This window comes from Taudactylus pleione, unplaced genomic scaffold (genome assembly GCF_031769625.1).
Source record: "Taudactylus pleione unplaced genomic scaffold, aTauple2 ptg000921l, whole genome shotgun sequence".
NCBI lineage: Eukaryota > Metazoa > Chordata > Amphibia > Anura > Myobatrachidae > Taudactylus > Taudactylus pleione.
The window spans coordinates 616,618-639,073 of record NW_028285322.1 but is presented as its reverse complement, the minus strand read 5'-3'; the positions used below and the strand labels follow the sequence as shown (position 1 = coordinate 639,073).

General features: G+C 41.7%; 1 protein-coding gene across 1 annotated transcript in view; it reads left to right on the top strand.

The window, feature by feature from the left end:
- Positions 1-22,456, top strand: part of DPY19L1 (dpy-19 like C-mannosyltransferase 1) — a gene marked incomplete at its 5' end in the record, with an annotated part of 210,672 nt that overhangs the window by 122,709 nt on the left and 65,507 nt on the right. The window contains one exon of the mRNA XM_088459640.1: positions 2,758-2,819. Coding sequence (XP_088315766.1) covers positions 2,758-2,819 — 62 coding nt within the window. The remainder of the gene's footprint in view (positions 1-2,757; positions 2,820-22,456) is intronic.

Genomic DNA, 22,456 nt, shown 5'->3' with positions numbered 1-22,456 from the left:
ATTTACTAAGCAGTGTTAGAAGACAGAGTGAAAAGTGATAAGGTGCCAGCCAATCAGCTCCCAACTGTCATCTCACAGGCTGTGTTTGAAAAATGACAGTTGGACGCTGATTGGCTGGCACCACTTGAGGTGCATGTCCCACATTGGTGCAAAGTTAACAACTGATTGCTGGTGTTATGTCTTTCACTAAGGGGTAAATTTACGAAGATTTGTGTTGCCCCGAGATAGAAATCTCGGGTGAAATAATCGTTTTTTACCAACACGGGGATTTACTATTGTTAAAATCGTTTTTCTTTTTCATTTAGAGGGGGTGAATTCGGCCGTGTTAATCCCTCAAAATCGGCCTTTTTTTTCAACAGAAATGAATACACCATCGACTGAAATCGGAAGCACTTTTCTTTCACTTCAGCATAACACAGGAATTTACCATTATTCGTTTTGTTCGGCCGTTTATGCATCCAAATCGGGGAGTCAATAGAAGTTTTAAATAGACCACCTCCTGAGCTGCGAGTTTCCCTGAAACATACACAGATCAGTGTGATTTGTGTGTGTTTCAGCATGGAAACTGTGTAAATGGTTCATTTAAAAAAAAAAAATACGTATGGTCCCCCCCCCAAAAGGCATGAATAGCCCCGGGCTGCTCAGCCAGTCCTGGTTCCTAAAAATATGGGGGGGAAACTAGTAGGGTCCCCCCGTATTTCAGGAACCAGCACCTGGCCAGTCCTGGTTTTAAAAATAGGGGGAATTTTTTTTGTAGGGGTCCCCCTATATTTAAAACCAGCACCACTTCAGTCTAAAGCCTGGGCTCTTCCCCGCACCCCTGGGCTGTGGGTATGGGGGTAATAATGATGTAAAAATCTAAGCAGCTAAGGTAAGTCCGCAGGCTCCACTTAACAGGGATTTTTTTTCGGGTCTGTCAAATATTGTTAAGGAGCGTGTTAATGGGTGCAGCGACCATGTTAAAGCATAAGTCCGTGTACTTATCACAGATTCTATGTGTAAACACTCTTTAACACGTTAAGTTATTTGTTAAAAAGGGGCTCGGGTGAAGAAGGGGCTGGAATTGGCTACCACCATTTTTCACCCCCGATAAAGTAACAGAGCTTATTGAATTCGGCCCTAATGAGGTAAAAACATTTAAAATAAATGCTTTCTCTAAAGGCAAAAAGAAAACACAAACTGGTCATAATAATAAAACAAAAAAATTGTGGAATGCAGTTCTAGCTACAAACAAGATTGCGCAGATAGGCTGCATAGTATATAGATTCTAACAAAAGATGTGGAAAGTTTCTACTGACATTGTTTCAGACATCTGGGGGTAAATTTACTAAAGTGAATTTTTAGAAGAGATGTTGCCCATAGTAACCAATCAGATTCTACTTAACATTTAACTAACACCTTCTATAAGATAATAGTTAGAATCTAGTTGCTAGGGGCAACATCTCTTCTAAAACTCACTTCTAAAAACTCTCTCTTTAGCAAATTTACCCCCCTGGACTGTGAATTGTCCTATATAAATAGACCTCATAGGCTTGAACAAAATTACCAACATATTACCAGTCTCTTGACTATATTCTAGTGGTGAGAATGGCTCTTTACGGGATGTAGGTATGATCCTAGTAGTCAGGATGACGGCGCTCAGGATACCGACACCAGTCCAGAATTCCTGCGCCAGCATCCTGACCGTAAGTATTGGGGTTAGGGGGAGGATTGGGATTTGGTACTAGGTGGAGGGATAGTGTTAGGCCTGCTGGGGGGGAGGGTCAGGTTTAAGCTGCAGGGGGGAAGGTTAGGTTTAGGCCATGGGAGGGAGGGGTAGGGTTTGCCTACTTAGGGTTCTTGCTAGACTGCGGGCAGGGCAGGGCATTGAGGGTGCCCCAAGCTCTCCCCTCATGGTGAATAGATGCGCACTGCTTTTTTTCACCCGGCGGTGATCGTTCACCACAACTTTTCCTACCTGCGGGACACTGCGGCTGGGGAATGCTCAGGGCAGGCTGTTTTAGCTGACATCTCTAAAAGGACAGGACGCATTTTGCCCCTTTTAAATCTGGTAGGGCCCGGCACCATGCTAAAACAGCCTAGCGGGAACACTACTACTTACCAGTAGGTGTCGGATTTGTAAACCAGTCGGAATGCCGGCATCGGGATCCTGAGCGCCAAGATCCCCTACCCAACCCCGCTGTACATAAGTCCACAAGATGCATATTTAGAATGTTTTAGGCAGTTTGTGGCCAGAATCCCATAAATTAGTGCAGGACTTGCAAATTTATGTTTTTTCTCCACCTCTGAAGAAAGCTAGGAAAATAGTAGAAATGTTTGTTGCCAACCAATTAGAAATCTGACTTTCAAACTGTAACATCTATTACACATTTTATTGAAGTTTAAGGTTTAGGGGAACCTTGGCTGGTTCATCTGAGATTTTTATGGAACACATTTTTTGTGATGTAACCTCTCCTGCAATATACCTAATCCACATGCAAATGTACCTGTTTCTTGATGGAACTCATGAAATGTCTTAATAAATTATCCTGTTTGTTCTGGCCTCCTAAGTCAATCAAAACGTTTTTTTAAAAAAACAAAAAACATAAAGTTCAAAGCATTAAAATATATTTTGTATTTTTGTTTTCTTTCTGAAAATTAAATTTTCTTTTCATTATTTTGCAAGCAGTATATTTTTTGCAATTATTTTTTGGCCTCTAACAATGGAACCAAAAATATGATTTGCTAAATCACTGTTTGTTTGTTTTTTTTATTCAGGTTCTTATAGACAGTCGTCTTTTCAGTAGATGGATAAACACCAGACAACAAGAAAGCGAAAGGTATTCTTCTTTTTTAAAGCGTAATGATAACCATTTTAATGAGTCCTTTTCATAAGCAAGGAACATTGTATGCTTCAACAACAAATTGCCATTTAATTGTATTTCACTGATGTTTTCATATTTACACTTGCACATTGCAGTGGAGTCTTAAAAATCAATTACCCACATCATCGTGTATGACTTTAAGGGGTGGGTAATTGTACCTTTTTTTAATAACATTCTTAAAATGATCATTAGCAAAGAGCTGCTGAGCCCCGAAATGTGATATTCATCACCTGGCAGTCCTTGAAAGTGGCAAGCGTGACGAAAGCCATGCCATCATGGTGCTAAATTTGATATTGCACAAGATAATGACTTCACTTCCTCTCAGGCTTCACTGTCTACACAATTTCAAGTTTATAATACATTACTGTTCTGTCCTGGACAAACGTGTTAATATAATAAAAAAAACAAAAAACATTTTCACTATAACAGAAGGTCAATATGCAGCTAAGCACTTTTTTAAAAAGTCACACAATAACATATAGGCATAAAATCATATAGAGCAAAAAAAATAGCAAAATAAACATAAGAATAAGATATTTCTCACTAATAGGTAAAACTAGACATGTTTCACGGCTAATAACCACTTCCTCAAGCAGTAGAGGAGTGAAATAGGGTAGTAATTAAGGATCTGGTCACAAGGTCCAGGTACTAATTGGAGAAATGAGACTAGAGTGAATGATCACAGAATTTATTAAATGGAAACCGTTTTAAAATAGGAAGGAAAAGAACATACTAGAGTTGGATCCTTAGTATATTACATAATCTACAGGATGTAAAGCAATAGTGTAGCTAAGAAAAAGAGTAAGTATATGTAATTTTGAGTAAACTAGTAGTGGGGGGGGGAACCAGGACAGTGTCATTGCCATAGTGATGCAGGCGTGAGTGCAACAGGAGGGTGTGCAGCATGTGAGGGAACCGTATTGGCTCAAGAAAAGTAATCATGGGAATGGGGATTAGAGGACTATTCTTAATGATAGTAGGGAAAGTAAAAGTGCTAAGGAAACCTGAATCCACCTGCAAAGATAACTTTTAAAAATGACAGCAGATAACAGAGTTTAGAAACCCCCATAACATAGTGTAATTGAATTAGCAACTAAAGGAAAAACCAAGTAGGATAACATTCATGTGGATTCACACCATAGGCATGACCAAATAAAATACAAACCGTAAAATGCATCATCATATAAAACAATACATCATGTTATGAAAAAGAAAACAAAAATATAAAAATAATCAACAAATACAAAATATAAATATATCAACATTGATAATGTTGAAAGTGAGATAAACCAAATAGAATGGTATAGAAATATTGTGGTAATAATAATAATAAAAAAATATGAACATGGAGATACAATAAAAAAAATCAAAATAAAATGAAATAAAAAAAAAAACAGGCCAGTGTTAATGTTTAGGCCATTCTGTGATAGTGTCTGGTAAATCCAGAAGGTCTCTCCTCTGGACAATTTGATCTGCCTATCACCACCCCTAGGGCTTTTACCTACACTCTCTATGCCAATGAATCTCAGACCAAAAGGGTTACTTTGCTGTTTTTCAAATAAGTGTTTTGATACACTATGTGCACAGTATGTGTTAACCTATAAATATTTTCAGTGGCCTTGAAGTGTTTTCCCACATTCTGAAGGCCACATGGACATTCCAAAAGATAAATTATGAAGTCGTTGACACAAGTGATGTTTTATTTTAACATGTATTTCTTTTGGTCAATGTAGGACTTGAATGTGTTATGCTGGCCATACACGGGACGATTTTTGACACGATTTGGGCATTTTCTACAGTTTTGTCAGACCAATTGTTTGCAAATAGTTGTATTTTGAGTCTTCTGCGACCCCGATACGTGTCCCTGCCGTCGTCTAGTTGGATCGCAGATCAGATTGTTTTGCAGAGAGATCTCAACTGATCGTGTACGATGTGATACAATTCTATGCATCTTATCCTATGATCTTAATGATCAATCGTACACCATTTGACCACATCTTATGAAGAATTTCAAGGGAAATCGTACAACTGATCTTAACAAATTTGAATCTCACCGCGTATGGGGGGCCTTTACTTTAGATCCCTGATTAGGACATTTTACATGACACACAAGGGAAAAAAACCTTTGAATTTTTGTGTTCAGCCAAGACTCTTGTTAAGTTATTTCTGGTTAAGGGAGAGTGTAGACCAGGCTTTTCTTGAGATTGAGCATTCTTTTGAAGATTACATATGGTTTCTGTGGTAGAATTGGTCATAGGATAGGCTCTTGCATTAACACATGCCAGTGTTAATGCAAGGGACAGTGTAGACCAGGGTTTTTTTTTAAATTGAGTGCTCTTTTCAAAATTACAGATGGTTTCTGTGGTAGAATTGGTCCTAGAATGGGTTCTTGCATTAACACATGCCAGTGTTTCTTCAGGAATGTCTTTATTTGTTATGATTGATCACGGAAATCTGTGATAAAAGGCAAAAAGGAATCAGAGTGAGCTTGGGTTACTAAGAAATCCTCTTGTTTCACATTTTTATAATTGACCTTGCAATCTTCCAGGATGAAATCTTTATGTGAGGCAATCAGCTTGTGTTTTATTGACTGGAGCAGTTTTTCCTCAAGCGTCAGAATTGTCCCTTAGTTATGTTGTGAATCCAATTTGGATTATGACAACTTGATATAAGTACATAATTATTAGTCTACTTTTTTTATAATGTGTATTAAGTTCATTTTCATAATGTAGATCTCCAAATCTAAAAGGCGATGGTTTCTCAGCTAAAACATGTTTCAGGAGACGGAGCTTGGCAGCCATACTGGCAGGACATGGTGTGGAGAGGCTCCTGTGCCCACTTCGCCTACACACTCTCTTCTGGATCTGGCTCTCCACCAGCCAGTTACTCACGACATCTAGAGACCTCAGGCAGCCTGGGAACCTGACTAGAGAAGTCCACAGCCACTCCTGCTGCTGCATCAGCTTGATGCCTGCAACGCCGGTGAAGCCACAGCCTCGTTTTCTAACACCAGAACCCACGAGTGCTGGACCCTCTACTCTCTCCTCACCCACTCCAGCCTGCTTGTGGCTATGGGAACCGGGCACCGCTCTGCTCTGGAAAGAGGCTGCTGACGCCTCCACCTTTCTCCATCTATGCTCGTCCTCCGTGGTGTCCTCCACCAACCTGCGGCCATTGCATACGGAGATCACCACTGCTGTAGATAGGTCACTGCCTCCGTCGGCCATCTCCTTTCCTTGGCTCCCTGCCATCTCCTTTCCTTCTCGGCTCCCTGTTGGGACTTGTGCTGAGCACAGATCTCTCGCTTATCACCAGGTAGTGGCCTGCCTATTTCCTGCGCTGTAACTGAGACCTCTTGCTCCCTGCTATGCCAGTACAGTTGCACATGGCAAAACAGAGAGGAAAGACGCAGTTTGTTCCCTGGTGCCTGAGATCTCTGGAGTTGGCCAGCCCCTCTTGCTGCTCTATCTCTTGCTCCCCTGACAAGTTGGCCATTGCTGAGACTGTGCTTCTTGTGTAGCCCATGCCTAAACAACACTCCTCTAACTCTGGCTGTACCTGCCTTTATTAGTGGGGCTTTCTGTAAGCTACAATATAGCAAGTTTCTGAGTCAGTGGTCCCTAATCACTTGAAACCATTACATGACTTCTGGTTGCCTGATACCTAAGATTCTATAGAGACTCTGTGATGTGTCTGAGCTGCTGCTTGATACGGTTTACATTAATATCGATCAGTGCCTTAACTACTCTATCTGTTCTGTGAAAGACCTTTCTACAAGCTACTGACATCTGCAGAACACTGTATCCTGCTCTCTGGTGCAGCTGGCTTAAATTACTCCTATTTTATGTACAAAATGCTGATACCACCAAGGTGACTACGTAGCTAACCACCCCCCTTATCATGTTTTAGTGAACTCATAATGGGAGATGTCTGTTGGCTGGACCTAATTAACGCTGTGACTCATTCTGCTTCTATTTTTCTTGACTCAACCTTGAACTCATATCCTTCTTTTGCCCTGTGGAGTCAGATCTAAGATACACTATGGTGCCTAAAAAATATGTCAAAGATAAAAGACTCGGCTGTGACCCCATACGTGTGACAGTTTTTCAAATCGTCTGAGCTTTCCACGACGTCTTCTGAATGTCATAGTCCAGGCAGGGGCTCTAATCCCTCTACTGAGCTCCAAACCGAATATGGAGAAATACTCCAACACCTTAAATCACTACCTACAAAAGAGAATCTTCTTGACATGGAACGGAAACTTCTCGTCACATCTACAATTGAAGCTTTACAAGCAGATGTTACCCACATCGCTGCTCGCCTCACGACGTTGGAGGGAAAAGAAAAAGCAACAGATGATATGATTGGTCAGCTGATTTCCTACTGATTAACTTCCGTCGCGATGACCTAGACAACAGGGGTTGTCGTAACAATTTAAGGATCCGTGGCATCCCTGAGGATATCCCCCGTACCTGCATTGTTGATGCTCTCACTGCTACCTTCAATGAAATCTTGTACAATGATCCAGATACACAAGTCATCTTTGATAGAGCTCATAGGGCACTGCGACCTCATGGCACACAGCCAAACTCGCCCGTGACATCATATGTTGACTCCACTATTTTACAGTTAAAGATCTGATTCTTCATAGGTCTAGATTTTTGGACTCCATTGAGTTTCAAGGGCACAAAATACAAATTTTCCAAGACTTGTCCTGGCATACGCTCCAACAGAGAAGGCTTCTGAAGCCTATCCTTGACAAACAGCAATGAAAAATGCCAAATACCTGTGGGGCTTTCTGGTATCCATAGAAGTTTTCCATAATAGCAAGCAACTTACCCTCCAGTGCCCTTCAGACCTAGATACCTTTTGTGAGGCCTTTGACACCCCCAAAACTTCCATGCCAGGTTGGACCCAAACCAATGCTCCACCTCCAGGACCACGAAGTGGCGTACAGTCGAAATAACCCCCAAAGCCTCCAACAATGCAGCGGAAACCTGATACCTCTCTCTACCTGTTTAGGACATATCCTATTTGTGATGGGTGACCCCACTCACTATACTTGTAACTTGGACAATTGATTTCCTGTCCTTGTCTTGAATTTGGTGAGACTCTTTTTTTTTTTTATCACTTAATGTTTTCACTGGTATTGTGTGCTACTTTGACCCACAGACTATTGTTGATATTTTCCTACAGGACCCTTGATCTCACATTTTCTCCATAAACTTGGACCTATTCAATACCTCCAGTCGGTTATTTATTTCAAGTTTATTTCAAACACAGCTATTGTTTGTATTGCTTACTAAAATTTCCTCCTTAAGAAGTCTTGGCTCTTGCCATCTACCTCCCAGTTGAAGTTTCACCAGCCACACATGTTAATCCTGGCAGTGGGAAAGCTTATCCACCCACTTCAGACAGGGCAGCTATTTCATGGGAATCTAGGATTCCCTTTTTTTGTTTAAATTGTAAAGTACTTATCTTCATGATTTCCTTTTTGTACTTTGTTTTCTTCCTTCTGTCTCTTTTTTCCCTTTTCCATGTGTTACTTTGCTTGTTCCCTTATTTTTCCCTCCCTGTCACTCTGTCTTCTATATCCCTGTTCGTTTGTGAGTCTGTATGGTTTATTTACAATGACCTATGTGTGCTGCAGCATGCTCCCTATACAAATACGTCTATACCTACAGAGAGCTTGAAAGTTATCTCGATTAATACAAAAGGCCTTAATGTAGCAGAGAAACGTTCCCAGGCGATCTTTTCATGCTATGAGGGCAGATGTGGTGTTTGTACAGGAAACCCATTTTAGGGGAGGCTTAGCTCCTTCCTTCTCAAACTCTTTCTATTTCCATCTGTTTACTAATGATAACACCGGAAAGTAAGATGAATGCAGTGGCAATGCTCTTTTTTAGGCAGGTTCCAGTCTCTGACCTATCCTCCCATGTTCAGGAGGAAGGATGTTGTCTTCTTGTGAGAGGGAAATTGTTTGACCAAGATTTTACTTTTGTTAATTTATATGCCCCAAACCAGCGCCAGCTAGAGTTCTTTAGAAAGACTTTAGAAATGAATGAGCCCCTGCAGCGTGGGATCCTGGTGCTAGGGCGAGGCCTTAATTGGGTACTAGAGTAAACCATAGACTCTTCCAGTAGTGCCTCTCGCTAGTCTTTTACCAGCCATCGCCAAATGCGATGATTGTTTCACCTCCACCAGCCGATTGATACATGGCGCCTACAACACCCCACTGAATGTGATTATACCTTTTTTCCTCCCTGCACCGCACATATACCCGCATTGATTACATCTTTGTGGACACTATTACTTACATCTCCTACAAGATTCCAATATCGCACCTATAACATGGTCGGACCACACTCCTCTTTCGTGCACACTCTCTGCCCCTCACACTTCGCCAAAGCAGTGGACTTGGCATCTAAGTTAATCTCTTATTCAGAACCCCATCCACAAATCCAAAATTGAATTTGCCCTGACTGATTATGTCTCACTTAATGACACGCCAGATGTTTCTAGAGTCGCACTGTGGGAAGCACACAAGTGCGTTATCAGAGGGAAACTTGTTCAACTGGGATCGATTGCTAAAAAACAAAAGATGCAGACACAGGCTTTACTAGAAAAACTAGTCTCCCTAGAAACTCGCCCTAAGCTGTCCAGATCTCCAGCTGCACAGGCCGAACTAGTGGCAACAAGACAAGTGCTCCATAAGCTCAGTCTAGAGAAAACCAAATTAGGTCTCTGCAAATACAAACAGAAGTTGTTGTTTTTTTTTTTTTAAGGTAACAAACCAACAAATAGACAAATATTTGGCTTCTATAGATTTTCCGGCATTGTCGGAAATAGCAGTGACCTCTCTCAAGAGCCCTTTCACCCTGACTGAGTTAGTAACAGCCATTATATCCTCTCCGACGGGTAAAAGCCCGGGACTAGATGGCTTTACCATTGCTTGTAACAAAACTTTTCAAGATATCCCACTTCTATTACAGGCTCTTAACCAAATTTCTAACTCTTCTGTTTGGTCACACCAGTCACTAGAGGCTCACGTGACCATTATATCAAAAGAGGGTAAAGACCCTACACTCCCTTCTAGTTATTGACCAATTTCTTTACTGAACATCGACGTGAAAATGTTGGCCATCCGCCTCCAATCATTCATACCTGATATTATACACCAGGATCAGGTGGGATTCTTCCCAGGCCGTGAAGCCCGAGAGAATACCACTAAAGTCATTTAACCTCCTACATCTATCCTTCAAACTCTCCACTCCTATGATCCTCCTTTCAACGGATGCCGAAAAAGCATGCGATAGAGTAGATTGGCTACTTATGACTAGGATATTACACCGATTAGGCTTTGGCCCTAACTGTCTCTAGAAAATACTATCCCTATATGAAAAATCCAAATGCTAAGGTCAGGGTGAATGGGATTCTCTCTTCGTCCTTCTCCATCACTAATCGTACGCAACATGGGTGCCCGCTCTCCCCCTTGATATTTATATTATGCATGGGAGGCTCTGGCCAGAGCGATCAGGATGAATCCCACCAGCCAAATGCGTTAGGTGGGAAGTTCCGCCAACGGTAGATGCTCATGTGGCACATCTGGTCAGGAGCGCCACATTGCCCGTTCCATTTGCATCCTCCTTTAAGGATTCCACAGATAGAAGACTTGAAGCCTGTCTCAGGCGATTTTTCTCTATCGGGGGCTGTTAACCACCCGGCCATGGCCACGGACTAGGTATCCAAGACCGTTGAAGAATGGACACGGGCACTGGAAAACACTCTTCCAGATGCTTCCAGAGAACTACTGACAATTATCTCCTATATCAAGGAGGCAGCCTCCTTCCTGGGAGAGGCGGCATTAGACGCCAGTATTCTGACTTCTAAGGTGAAAGCTGTCTCAGTTGTTGCTCGCAGAGCCCTATGGTTAAGGGACTGGAAAGTAGATGCAAGGTCCAAGAAGGCTTTGGAATCCCTGCCGCTTACGAGAGGCATTCTGTTTGGCGACTGGTCTGCCTTCACCGACTACCCCTAGACCTAGGCAGTCATCCTTTCAAACCTTTCAACCACAAGGAAAAGTGAGAGGTGAGTCTTCCTCTTGAACCAGTTCTCGTAAGAGAATGCAAACTAAGAGATCATGGGCAAACAGACGTCCGGCTTCCAAGTCAGATGATAAACCCATGACCTGATGGGGCGGGCTTCCTCCTGGGGAATCCCAGGGTGTGAGGCCGACTTCTTCAGTTTTTGGATACCTGGCATCTCACAACAACAGACGCCTGGGTTCATGGGGTTTTCCTGCACAACAACTCCCGTGGAGTCTGCAAAGGCCTTGGCCCTCCAGCAGGCCATTCGTTCCCTGCTGGATTCAGGGATAATAATCCGGGTTTCAGTGGATCAACAAAGAAGGGATTATTATTCCAACCTATTTTTGATCCAAAAACCCAATGAGTTCCATTGGCCTATTCTGCATCTGAAGGTCTCAACACATTTATCCGTTTGCCCAATTTCCGCTTGAAACCCCTTCAGTCAATTGTTTTGGCAAAGGATCGAGGGATTTTATGGTGTCTTTGGACATTCAGGATGCATATCTGCATGTGCCAATTACACCTTCCCACCAAAGGTTTCTACAGTTTGTGCTTCTGCAGAAACATTTCCAATTTCAGGCGATGCCTTTTGGTTTGTCAACAGCCCCGCAGGTGTTTACCAAGATAATGTCAGTAATGATGGCCTACGTCAGGATACTGCCATACTTGAATGATCTCCTTATATTGGCACAATCTCCCCAGGTATTGCAACATCATCTCAGACTGACGATTGCCTGTCTACACAGACACGGCTGGATCATAAATTGGAAAAGTCATCGCTTTTTCCAGTGCAACAGATGGTGCATTTAGGTGCATGCCTGGATTCTCTGGCACAAAGGATATTTCTGCCAGAAGATAAGACTGTTGCCCTTCAATTGTGAATTCGCAGATTTCTCCGCAATCAGTCAGTATCTGTCCACTCAGCAATGCAGGTTCTGGGGTCCATGGTGTCCACATTCGACATGGTGGAATATGCTCAGTTCCACTCCAGACCACTGCAACAGCTGATCCTCTCCCGTTGGAAAGGAGAGTACCAGTTAATAAGGTCACAGGCTATCCGTCTTTCTCCAGAGGTTCGGCTGTCCCTCATGGTGGTTGCGGACGTTTTATATGAACAAGGGTCACCCCTTCTGGATTCCAGATTGGGTGCTCCTCACTACCAATGCTAACCTCTGCGGATGGGGTGCAGTGACAGGTTGGCACACATTTCAGGGAAGATGGACGACCAAGGAAGGTTTCCTGTCTATAAACTGCGTGCAGTGTTCAGAGAACTCGTTCACGCACAGGATATACTGAAGGGAAGACCTGACCAAGTACAATCCAACAACGCCACCACAGTAGCCTACCTCAACTATCGGAGGCATGCGAAGTCGGGCAGCCATGACGGAAGTGACAAACATTCTGGTCTGGGTAGAATGTCATCTTCCAGCAATCTCGGCAGTATTCATACCAGGAGTCCTCAACTGGGAAGTGGACTTCCTAAATTGGCAGGATATACACACCAGGGAGTGGGCTCTTCATCCAGATGTATTTCAGAGCCTTGTGGACAGATGGGGACTACCAGAGGTAGACCTCATGGCCTCAGGCCACAACCACAGGGTCCCCAGGTATGGGTCCAGAACCAGGGATCCCTCAGCCGATTTTGTGAACGCTCTAGCAGTGAAGTTGAACTTCAGGCTAGCGTATCTTTCTTTTGTTCTCCCTCCTCCCAAGGGTCATCAGGAAATTCAAGCAGGAGGGCGGAACAGTAATACTGATAGCCCCTGCTTGGCAAGATGCCATTGGTTCACCGACCGTCAGAGTCTCTCCATAGACACTCCATGGCCTCTTCCTCTAAGGCCGGAACTGTTAACGCAGGGTTAACTTGTTCCTTTTCCCTTATGGATTTGATCCTAAAAGAGAGGAGAGAGAAATTGAGAGATAAAAGAAGATTGATATTCTACAAACTCTAGTTGAACCTTTCCATGAATTACCAGAATATATTCAAGCAGAGAAAGACATTGAGCATAAAATTACAAAAAACACCAAAGAGATCATGAAGAAAAAACAGAAGAAGTTAAAGAGAGACCATACCTATTACAAAGAAGGGAGAGGTGATCTTTTTAAAGAAGCAATAAATGACGGCTCAATGTATTCCATGGAAAATACAGTTGAAGAAGATCATGAAACTGAAATCCTAAGAGAAACAAAGTTTATAGAACACAAAATGAAGTTTGGCAACAGGTATAAGGAATTATCTACAGAAAGAATTTTACCATCGGTTATTAAAGAAGATTTACTTAGGAACAACTCAAGTGGAAGGAATAGAGGGCCTGATTCAGACCCACTCGCGAGCGGCTGTCCGCTCGCAAGTGGGTCGATGGTGTGCACTGAGCATGTGCACGACGGAGGGAGCTCCGTCGTGCGCATGCGCCAGACGCGACGAGCGAAGGACTTTCTTTCGCTCGTTGTGTCTGATCAAAGGGGGCGTGCTGTCGAGGTTGATTGACAGCACGCCCCCTTTGGTGGGCGTGCCGGGGGCGTGCCTCCCAGACGGGGGCGTTCCCAAGGGAACGCCTACCGTCAGAAGCCGGCAAACTGACATCACTAGTGATGTCAGTGGGAGTGATTTTGGCTCTGATAGAGCCAAAATCACTCCTGGCCTTGCGGTTGAGAAACTCAACCGCAGGCTCCGGCTCGCAGTGGCGATGGTCGCGATGGTCAAGACCATCGCAGCCATCAACCTGCACGCTCGTAAATGCTGTGGGTGGTGACCCACAGCTATACGAGCGTCCAGGAGGACGCTCCATAATTATGGAGGACGGCCCTCATTCAGAGCGTGCGCTCTGCTCAGAGCGTCCGGCTCTGATTGAGGGCCAGAATTCTGTATAGATACCAAAAAGAAAGAAATAGAAGAACATTTTCATAAAAAAGAACTCAAGATATCAAATTGAGGACTCAATATGTAGACTATAGAGATGATTATAGAGGTCATAACAGTTACAAAGGACAACGAACCCCAAGGAGAAGGGAAGAAGAAATTAAAAAGTATGATTATTATAAAAAAACTCTTATGGAAAAAATTCCAGAATTCAAAATATCAAGAATAGTTCTGCCGCCCACTCTGGACCTATATACCCCAGACGAGAGGACCTGAAGATGTCCAATGTAAGAAGAAGAGAATATACCCCATACTTAGGTGAAAGATATCAAGCTAGAGAAGAAACTCCTGGTTTTTTTTAGACCAGGGTCATATCTTCAAAATGAAGAATTAATTGAGAAGAAAACAAGGGGGAAAAAAGGGGGGTAAAAAAAAGAAGAATAAAAAAGAAAGAGTGTGAGGAAGAAGAAAAAACAAATGATGATGGTGAAGGAGTCAACAAAGAAAATTTAAAGGACATAATACAAGGAAAATTTTAACCTAAGTAAAAGACCCTTGACAGAGTCGGAAGAGAATCTCCTACTAAAAGAGCTAACATTTTCACCCAGTAAGGATATAGACCAATTTACCACCTTTCTAGATGTGGAAAAGTTTGTTTGAAAAACTTTTTTATAGTTCGCTTTCTAGGAGAAAGAACATGAAGAAAATCAAAATGATATTGTCACAGTTGATAAGTTTACAAAAAAAATCTACTTTTTACCCCAAACATTTAAAAGGAAGTTTATTGGATAGCTTCCAAAAATCCGTTTTGGAAGATATAGAAAAACTCAAAGTCCGTAAGAAAAAATCGCATCTAACCAGAAAAGAAAATATGGCATTAAAATCTCTTCAAATAGATGATACTATTATCATGAATCCATCGGGGGGAGGTGTGGCAATCCTTAACAAACAGGACTACAATTCGGAAATTGAAAGATGGAGTCACGTATCAAAAGCTAAAGAATGACCCAACATTAAAAATTAAGGCCAGTTATTCCAAATTTCTTGATGAATCATTAAGTAACAATAGCATCACGAGAAAAGAATATGAATTCCTAATAGTAGAAAACCCCACGATACCTACCATCTATGCCTTACCCAAGGTACAGAAAGATGCTTTGAACCCACCAGGAAGAGCTATAGTGGCAGGTGTGGGAGTACTGACCACTAATCTTACGGAATTCATTGATGCTCACAGCCATTGGTATGCAAAACAAGATTTCATCTTAAAGATACAACTGATACCATCTGTAAAATTAATGAAATTGGATAGTAATGGAATAGTAAATGGAATAGTAATATGACTAGCTATGGCTGACGTAACAGCATTGTATACTAACATTCCGTATGACAAGGGAGTAGAGGCAATAAAGTGTCATCTGGATAGAACTGAAATAGAAGATGTAAAAAAGCCTTTTATCATATACGGAATAACTTTTATTCTTCATAACAACTACTTTTATTTTAATTGTGACTATTTTTTAAAATCTGTTGAGGCCCCGATGGGCACGAAATTTGCTCTGTTACGCCAACTCTTTATGGCATACTGGGAGGAGTTGTATATTGGAAATAACTATTATCAAGGTCTCAAATGGTGGTATTGCTATATTAATGACATTATTTTTATTTGGGAGGACACACCGGAAAATCTAGAAACTTTTTACTTGTATCTTAATAACAATGATTTTAATATACATTTGAGTTTTCAGTCGAGTTCTGATCAGATTAACTTTTTATACCTTACCATTTATATTGAGAATAATTGTGTCGAAACAAAATGTTATAGAAAACCCACTGATGCCAACAATTTCATCTCAAGTGCTAGTGAACATCACAAGAATTGGCTCAGAAGTGTGCTTAAGAGCCAATTTCTCAGATTAAGACGTAACTGCAGTAAAAAAGACATCTGCACTGAACAAATTATGGATATGCAGAAAAGGTTCCTAGAAAAAGGTTGTGATGAAGGAATGTTAAACCAGTGCAAATTAAAAGTTTTAGAAAAAAATAGAGAAATTCTTATTAAAGAAAAGGAGAAAAAATCCAATGAAAATCAAATGGAATTATTCCAAAGTGCATTTATTACAGAGTTCACAGGTCAACATATAAAAATGTAAACTATATTCCACAGACACTGGTACCTTCTCCTTAAAGAATCCCACATTAAGGAAAGTTATTTCTGATCAACCAAAATTCATCTATAGAAGAGTCCCAAACTTGAAGAACAAGCTTACAAAGAGTGCTCTTACATTGAAACCATCACACCCTATCAGAAATAAAGGCTTCTATAGATGTGGAAGTTCTATAGCTTGTAAAGAGGTTAAAGTGAAAGAGACTAAGGGGGTCATTCAGACCCGTTTGCAAGCGCAGGACGCTCGCAAGCGGGTCGATGTTCCCCCAATGCGCATGCGCACGATGGAGGGAGCTCAGTCGTGCGCATGCGAGAGACCCGAATAACGACGGAAAAGCCGTCGTTATGGGTCTCGCACTAAAGGGAGCGTGCTGTCGATGGTGACTGACAGCACGCCCCCTTTAGTGGGCATGCCGGGGGCGTGGTTGCCAGACGGAGGCGTTCCCATGGAAACGCCTACCGTTTGAGTCCGGCCCCACTGACATCACAAGTGATAGAGCCAAAATCACTCCAGGGCTTACGGCAACGAGACCCTACCACAAGGGTCTCGTCGCAAGCCCGATGGTAGCGATGGTCTTGACCATCGCGACCATCTTTTTGGCCGCTCGCATATGCTGTGGGTGGTCACCCACAGCTATGCGAGCGTCCAGGAGGCCGCTCCATTTTAAGGTAGGAGGGCACTGATTCAGAGCGAGCGCTCTGGTCAGAGCGTCCGGCTCTGAATCAGGCCCTAAGTCTACAGAGTTTGAAAGACATGGTAGAAAGTTTGAATTACAACATTTCATGACCTGTCATACAACTAATGTTGTATACTATGTAGAATGCAGTTGTAATTTGATCTACATCGGGAGAACCAGTAGAGCCCTAAAAAACAGACTTTGTTAACATATACGAAATATAAAGAAAGGTGTCACTACACACTCCCTTTCTAATCACTTCAAAGAGGTGCATAATAGCTCAACTAAGGATATCCTGCCTTTTATGGCCATAGAAACCTTAGAAATACTTGGAAAAATAGAGACGCAGAGACACGTCTGGCAAAGAGGGAGATGAACTGGATTTGTAATCTAAAACCTCTACACCCAAGGGGTCTCAATCTAGACTTTGAACTCAAATGGTTTTTATGATTTTATTGTGGATTTTTATTTATATATTGTGAAAATGTCTCTTTTAGAAACTAGGTTCACCTTCAGTTGTTTTAGTCACCTTTTATACCGTTTTTAATTATGTTGTAGAGTATTTATTCATGACCTTATTTTTTTTATATTCTTTTGCCTCCCCAGGAACTTTTTCACTTTGTGAGAGAGAGTGGAGGAACTATTGGGGACTTATTAAGATATATGAGTGAAAAGATTAGTAATTCAAATCTTCAAAATATGGCCACTGAACCCTTTTGAGTTACGTTTTAATGCCCTTCCTAAGATGGCCGCCAAAACTGGAAGGGAATGCGCTTCAGTATGCGCTTCAAGCATAGGAAGCGCTAAATTTAAACCTTCACAACATGGCCGTTGAACTCCCTGAGCTTCGTTGCAGTGCTCTTCCCAAGATAGCCGCCAAAACCGGAAGGAGATGCGCTCCAAATACAGGAAGTGCCTTGTTAACTTCGTGGGGATGAAGCCGCCGAGTCTTTATATAGAGAGACTAACTATGTTATAGAGGACTTGATCCTGTGAACGGCTTTTTTAAAGTTAAACCCTATATGCCGTTTACATATTTCAGTGCTAACCGGAAGTAATCCTGATGCACTTCCAGTACGGATGAGGTTCTTATTTGGTATTATTTCTTATGTATTTCAGTAAAGATTCCATTGTTTATATTTTAAATACACTTTATAGGTGTATATCATTGATCATGTACCCCCGTTTTATTAAATTAATAGCGGGCTTTTAAAAATGACCTTTAACCCGGACATGATGATGGGCCTGGGTATTTAAAGCAGGCCCAGTAAGTGGAAGTCACAAGTACCTTGAAGAAGAGAGTGCCATCTCTCGAAATGCGTTGGTGTATTGTGACTTTTAGGACATCTGTTGGAGATATCATCAAGTACCTGGTCCTACTTATAGGAGCCTTCAAGGGGTTTCTGGAGACCTCCAAAATTCATCTACAGGCCCTATTACTAAGGACATCTGGTAATTCTCCCTTTTATAATCAGATGTATCCTGATTTTTGTTTGGATTTGCTGTACATTCAGTACTTTTTTTATCTACATTACCTTTATATAATTGTATAATAAAAACAGTGTTTACCTTTTACACTATGGTCTATATTTATCTTTTATCTTATATGGTATGAGTGGCGTTTTTGCACAAAGAAAAAGAACATTACAGCCATCGGCCAGTTTAGCATCAACTATAGGGAAGTGAAGTATCCCTCTTATTATATTTGTGAATTATTTGAATTTCTGGTGTCACTAGCGCAATTGCGTTGTCACCTATTTGATATTTCTGTTAATGCAGGGTCCCTGCCTGCATCCGAACCTTCCTTGTCTATCTTTGAAGGCGTGGCTCTTGAATCTGTCATCTTAAGAGCCGAGAGTTTTACTAATTTTGTCATTTAGACGATTCTTGTGGCATGGAAGCCTTCCTCTGCCCGCATCTATTACAGGATTTGGCACTCGTATTTTCAATGGTGTAATCATAGAAAATATGGTCCTGAAGTTTTTAGGGTCTCACAAGTGCTTGCTTTTCTCCAGGCTGGGTTAGACTGGGGTCTCCGCCTGGCCACCCTGAGGGTTCAGGCATCTGCACTCTGTTTGGTTTCAGCAACGAATTGTCCTGCTGCCTGATGTTAGGACATTTTTTCAGGGTGTTCTGAGGGTTCAGCCTCCCTTTGTCCATCCGGTAGCTCCATGGGATTGTCTTTGGTTCTCAGGGCTCTACAGGTTCACCAATTTCAACAAAAAAAATTATATATAATACCGAAGTATAAAAATTAGGTGTAACCAATGAAGTACAATGTTTAACAATTGTTAGCTATATAGCAGCACCCAATAGTAGTGCTGGAAACACTACCCAATTAAGATCATCAACATAAGCCAAATGAGTGTGTGTGTGTGTGTGTGTGTGTGTGTGTGTGTGTGTGTGTATATATATATATATATATATATATATATATACCTACCCAAGGGAGCGCTGGATTCATTAATAGTAAATTTATTGCATATATAACATTACATATAAATTCATCAATAATATTAAGATGAAATATACTGTATAACTAATTTCCTATATCAACATATTCTCAGATATATCACTGATAACTGGCAAATTTTAGTCGCTTGAAAAATGTAATTCAAAGGATCCTGTGGAAATCCGCTAGTGGTATAGAAACTTGATTAGCAGAGCCAGTGTGTTAGTATGATTTGCATTCATGTAGTCTCACCACCCTTAGGGAAATTCTGAGCAAAAGCAAGCTCCCGAGATAATACCGGTGGTAGGGCAATCCTATGTGAATTGCGTTCCCCGTCTAATAATCAGAATCTCCGCTTGCCAATGTGATGACGTCAGCAGCAGTGGGAGCAACACATCCGTACCCAGATATGAGAAGAAGTCATGGCTCTTGCATAAAGAACGGAGGTTTTACATCCGTAGCACCAGAATGTTAAGCAGATCCACTTGTCAAGCAGCCAGTATTAAGTCCACAAACTTAATGTGTTTCTCCGTTATTAGACCATACAACGGTTTACTCAGAAGATAAAATTGTGGCTCTGTCAGACCAGATATTTAAACAATCAGTGTCCAATCACAGTAAACTGTCAGTTTGCATAACAATTAATCCCAGGTGATTATAATTGTTCAAATCACCAGCACAGCTAACAATACAATAAATTCATCATAGAGAACATTTATATTCCCATAAAATGTTTTAATAAAATGCAATGGCATCAGAGAGAATGACATCAGAGAGAACTCAAGATAAATCCACTTGTTCTAGAGTTAGTTAACAATAAACATCATACTAGATCAGAACATGTGTACCTAATTATCAGTCAGTAAAGGTGCCTAGATAGACGGCATATTTAGAATTAATAAATCAAATAAGCTCTGTGGCTCAACAGGCTAATAGCATAGACCAGTCACCAGCCAACCAGTGTTCAAATCCTGCCAGAGGTCTGTCAACACTTATTTTATATAGAAGTTTATATTTTGAAAATAGATGTTATCGTCTTAATAACAATAAACATTATAATAGATGGAAAACTGGTATATCTGATTGTTATTCAGTAAATGTTAGATAGATGGCTTATTTAAAACTTAGAAAGCAAATAAGCTCTGTGGCTCAACAGGCTAATAGCATAGACCAGTGACCAGACAACCAGTGTTTGAATCCCACCAGAGGTCTGTCAACACTTATTTTATATAGAAGATTATATTTTAAAAATAGATAGATGTTATTATCTTCTTAATAACAAACATTATAGTAGATGTAAAACTGGTATATCCAATTGTTGATCAGTAAATGTTATCAAGCATAAGTAAATAACCCCACCATATCTTGCACCGCAGCCAAACTCTGTGATGCAGCAGACCAATAGCATAGATCATTAACCAGAAGAATCAGTGTTGGAGTCCTTTAGAGGACTAGCCAAAGAGTGAATGTTTTCAGAAAAAATGGCGGGGGGGGGGGGGGAAGAAAGGAGAGATGGTCTATCCGTTAATATTTCCCTATTTGAACCCCTGAAATCAGTGGACCTTAAGTGGTTGACAGCGAAGACAGTTTTTCTTCTTGCTGTCTCCTTTGCCCGCAGGGTCTCAGATTTGGCAGCCCATTCTTGTCGCTCTCCCTTTTTGATTTTTCATCAGCATAAAGCTGTTCTTCGTACCAGGGCAGGTTACCTTCCTAAGGTTGTATCCCGCTTTCATGTAAATTAAGAAATTGTAGTTCCAGCCTACCAGTCTTCAGGCCTCTCTTTGGTGAAGCTTCTCTGGATGTTGTACGCGCCTTACGTATCACACCAACTCCATTAGGAATCAAATTCTCTTTTTGTGTTGTATAGCTGTCATAAGCGAGACTGGCCAGCTAACAAAGACGCTGGCTAGCTGGCTTCGTATGACGATTTCTCAAGCTTACACACAAGTTGATTTCTCTGTTCCAAACACAGTGACAGCACATTCTACTCGATCCGTTGGACCATCGCGGGCGTTTTGTCGTGGTGCCTCTGCTGAACATTTGTGCATGGCAGCCAGGTGGTCTTCCATCCACACTTTTCTCAAATTTTACGCAATTGATACATTTGCATCTCAGGATGCTTCCTTGGGTGTCTGATTCTGCTTTCTACTAAACAGGAGCGTCCCCACCATTGAGGGAGCTTCTTTTGGACATCCCCAAGGTAATTTCTGTTGAACCTATGGACCCCGCAGAAGAAAATATGAGTTATGGTATAACATACCTTTGTTAACTCTTTTTCTTCGAGGTCCATAGTATCCACAGGGCACCCATCCTAAGGCACCTAGGACCTCATTCAGAGCTGCTCGCTAGATGCGATCGCTCACATCCAGCGTATGCAAATTTTTCAAATTGTCGCCATCGGAAGCGATAGCTCGCTAAGGCATAAGCACACCCACTTTGGCTGTGCGAGCAATCGCTCTGTGTATGCTGACACCCATTAGCCTATGTAGAGAGGCCCGCTAGAGCACGTTATCTCCAGGAAGTGTATTAAAACATTGGTACATCGAGCACCATCGGTAGCGATCACATCACTTGTGGTTGCCTTACCCTTCCGCAAGCACTGCGAGGACTTCAGTATAAAAAACAAGCATGTGACGTGTAATATGATGCGGCCTGTTAATTAGGCACGCCTTAAAAACGGCGTTGAAATACTCAGGAACGCCTGTTACCACCCACAAACGGCCTCTCCTGTCACTCATTTCACTGGGCTGTCTTTGCTGGGCGACCGAGCAGGCTGCAATCGAACAGAGTAGTTCGCGCACGCGCAGAACGAAGCATGCGCGTTCGCAAACCATCGGACCGCTTGCGAGCGCACAGCGCTTGCGAGAGTCTCTGAATGAGGTCCCTGGTGTTATTGGGTGATCTTTTCTTTTGTATTTCAATGATTCCCTCTTCTTAGAGAGAGTTTCTGTGGTACAATTGTTTTTCATTCTCCTTATTCCTTCTACTGCCTTGGGCTTGGTAACAAACTGAATGCCTGTAGCTAGTGGCGGGGTATAAATGGAGGAGGACTCAGTGCATCCTGGGAGCTAAAGCTTGTAACTGTTTGGTGCCTGGATCACTCCAACTACATACCCAAGTTAATTCCTGTGGACCCTATGGACCTCGAAGAAAAAGAGTTAACAAAGGTATGTTATACCATAAATCTTATTTTTTAGGTAGGTAATACATGTAGGCAATTCTCAGATGTGCTGTTTTTTAGATAATCAAATTCCTTTTTGAGTAAAATTCCTTATCAATGGCTAGTTTGAGTTGTTGAACAAGGCATCGTTGGAATGAATTTGTTGGATCGTGATCTAAAGCCTTGTAG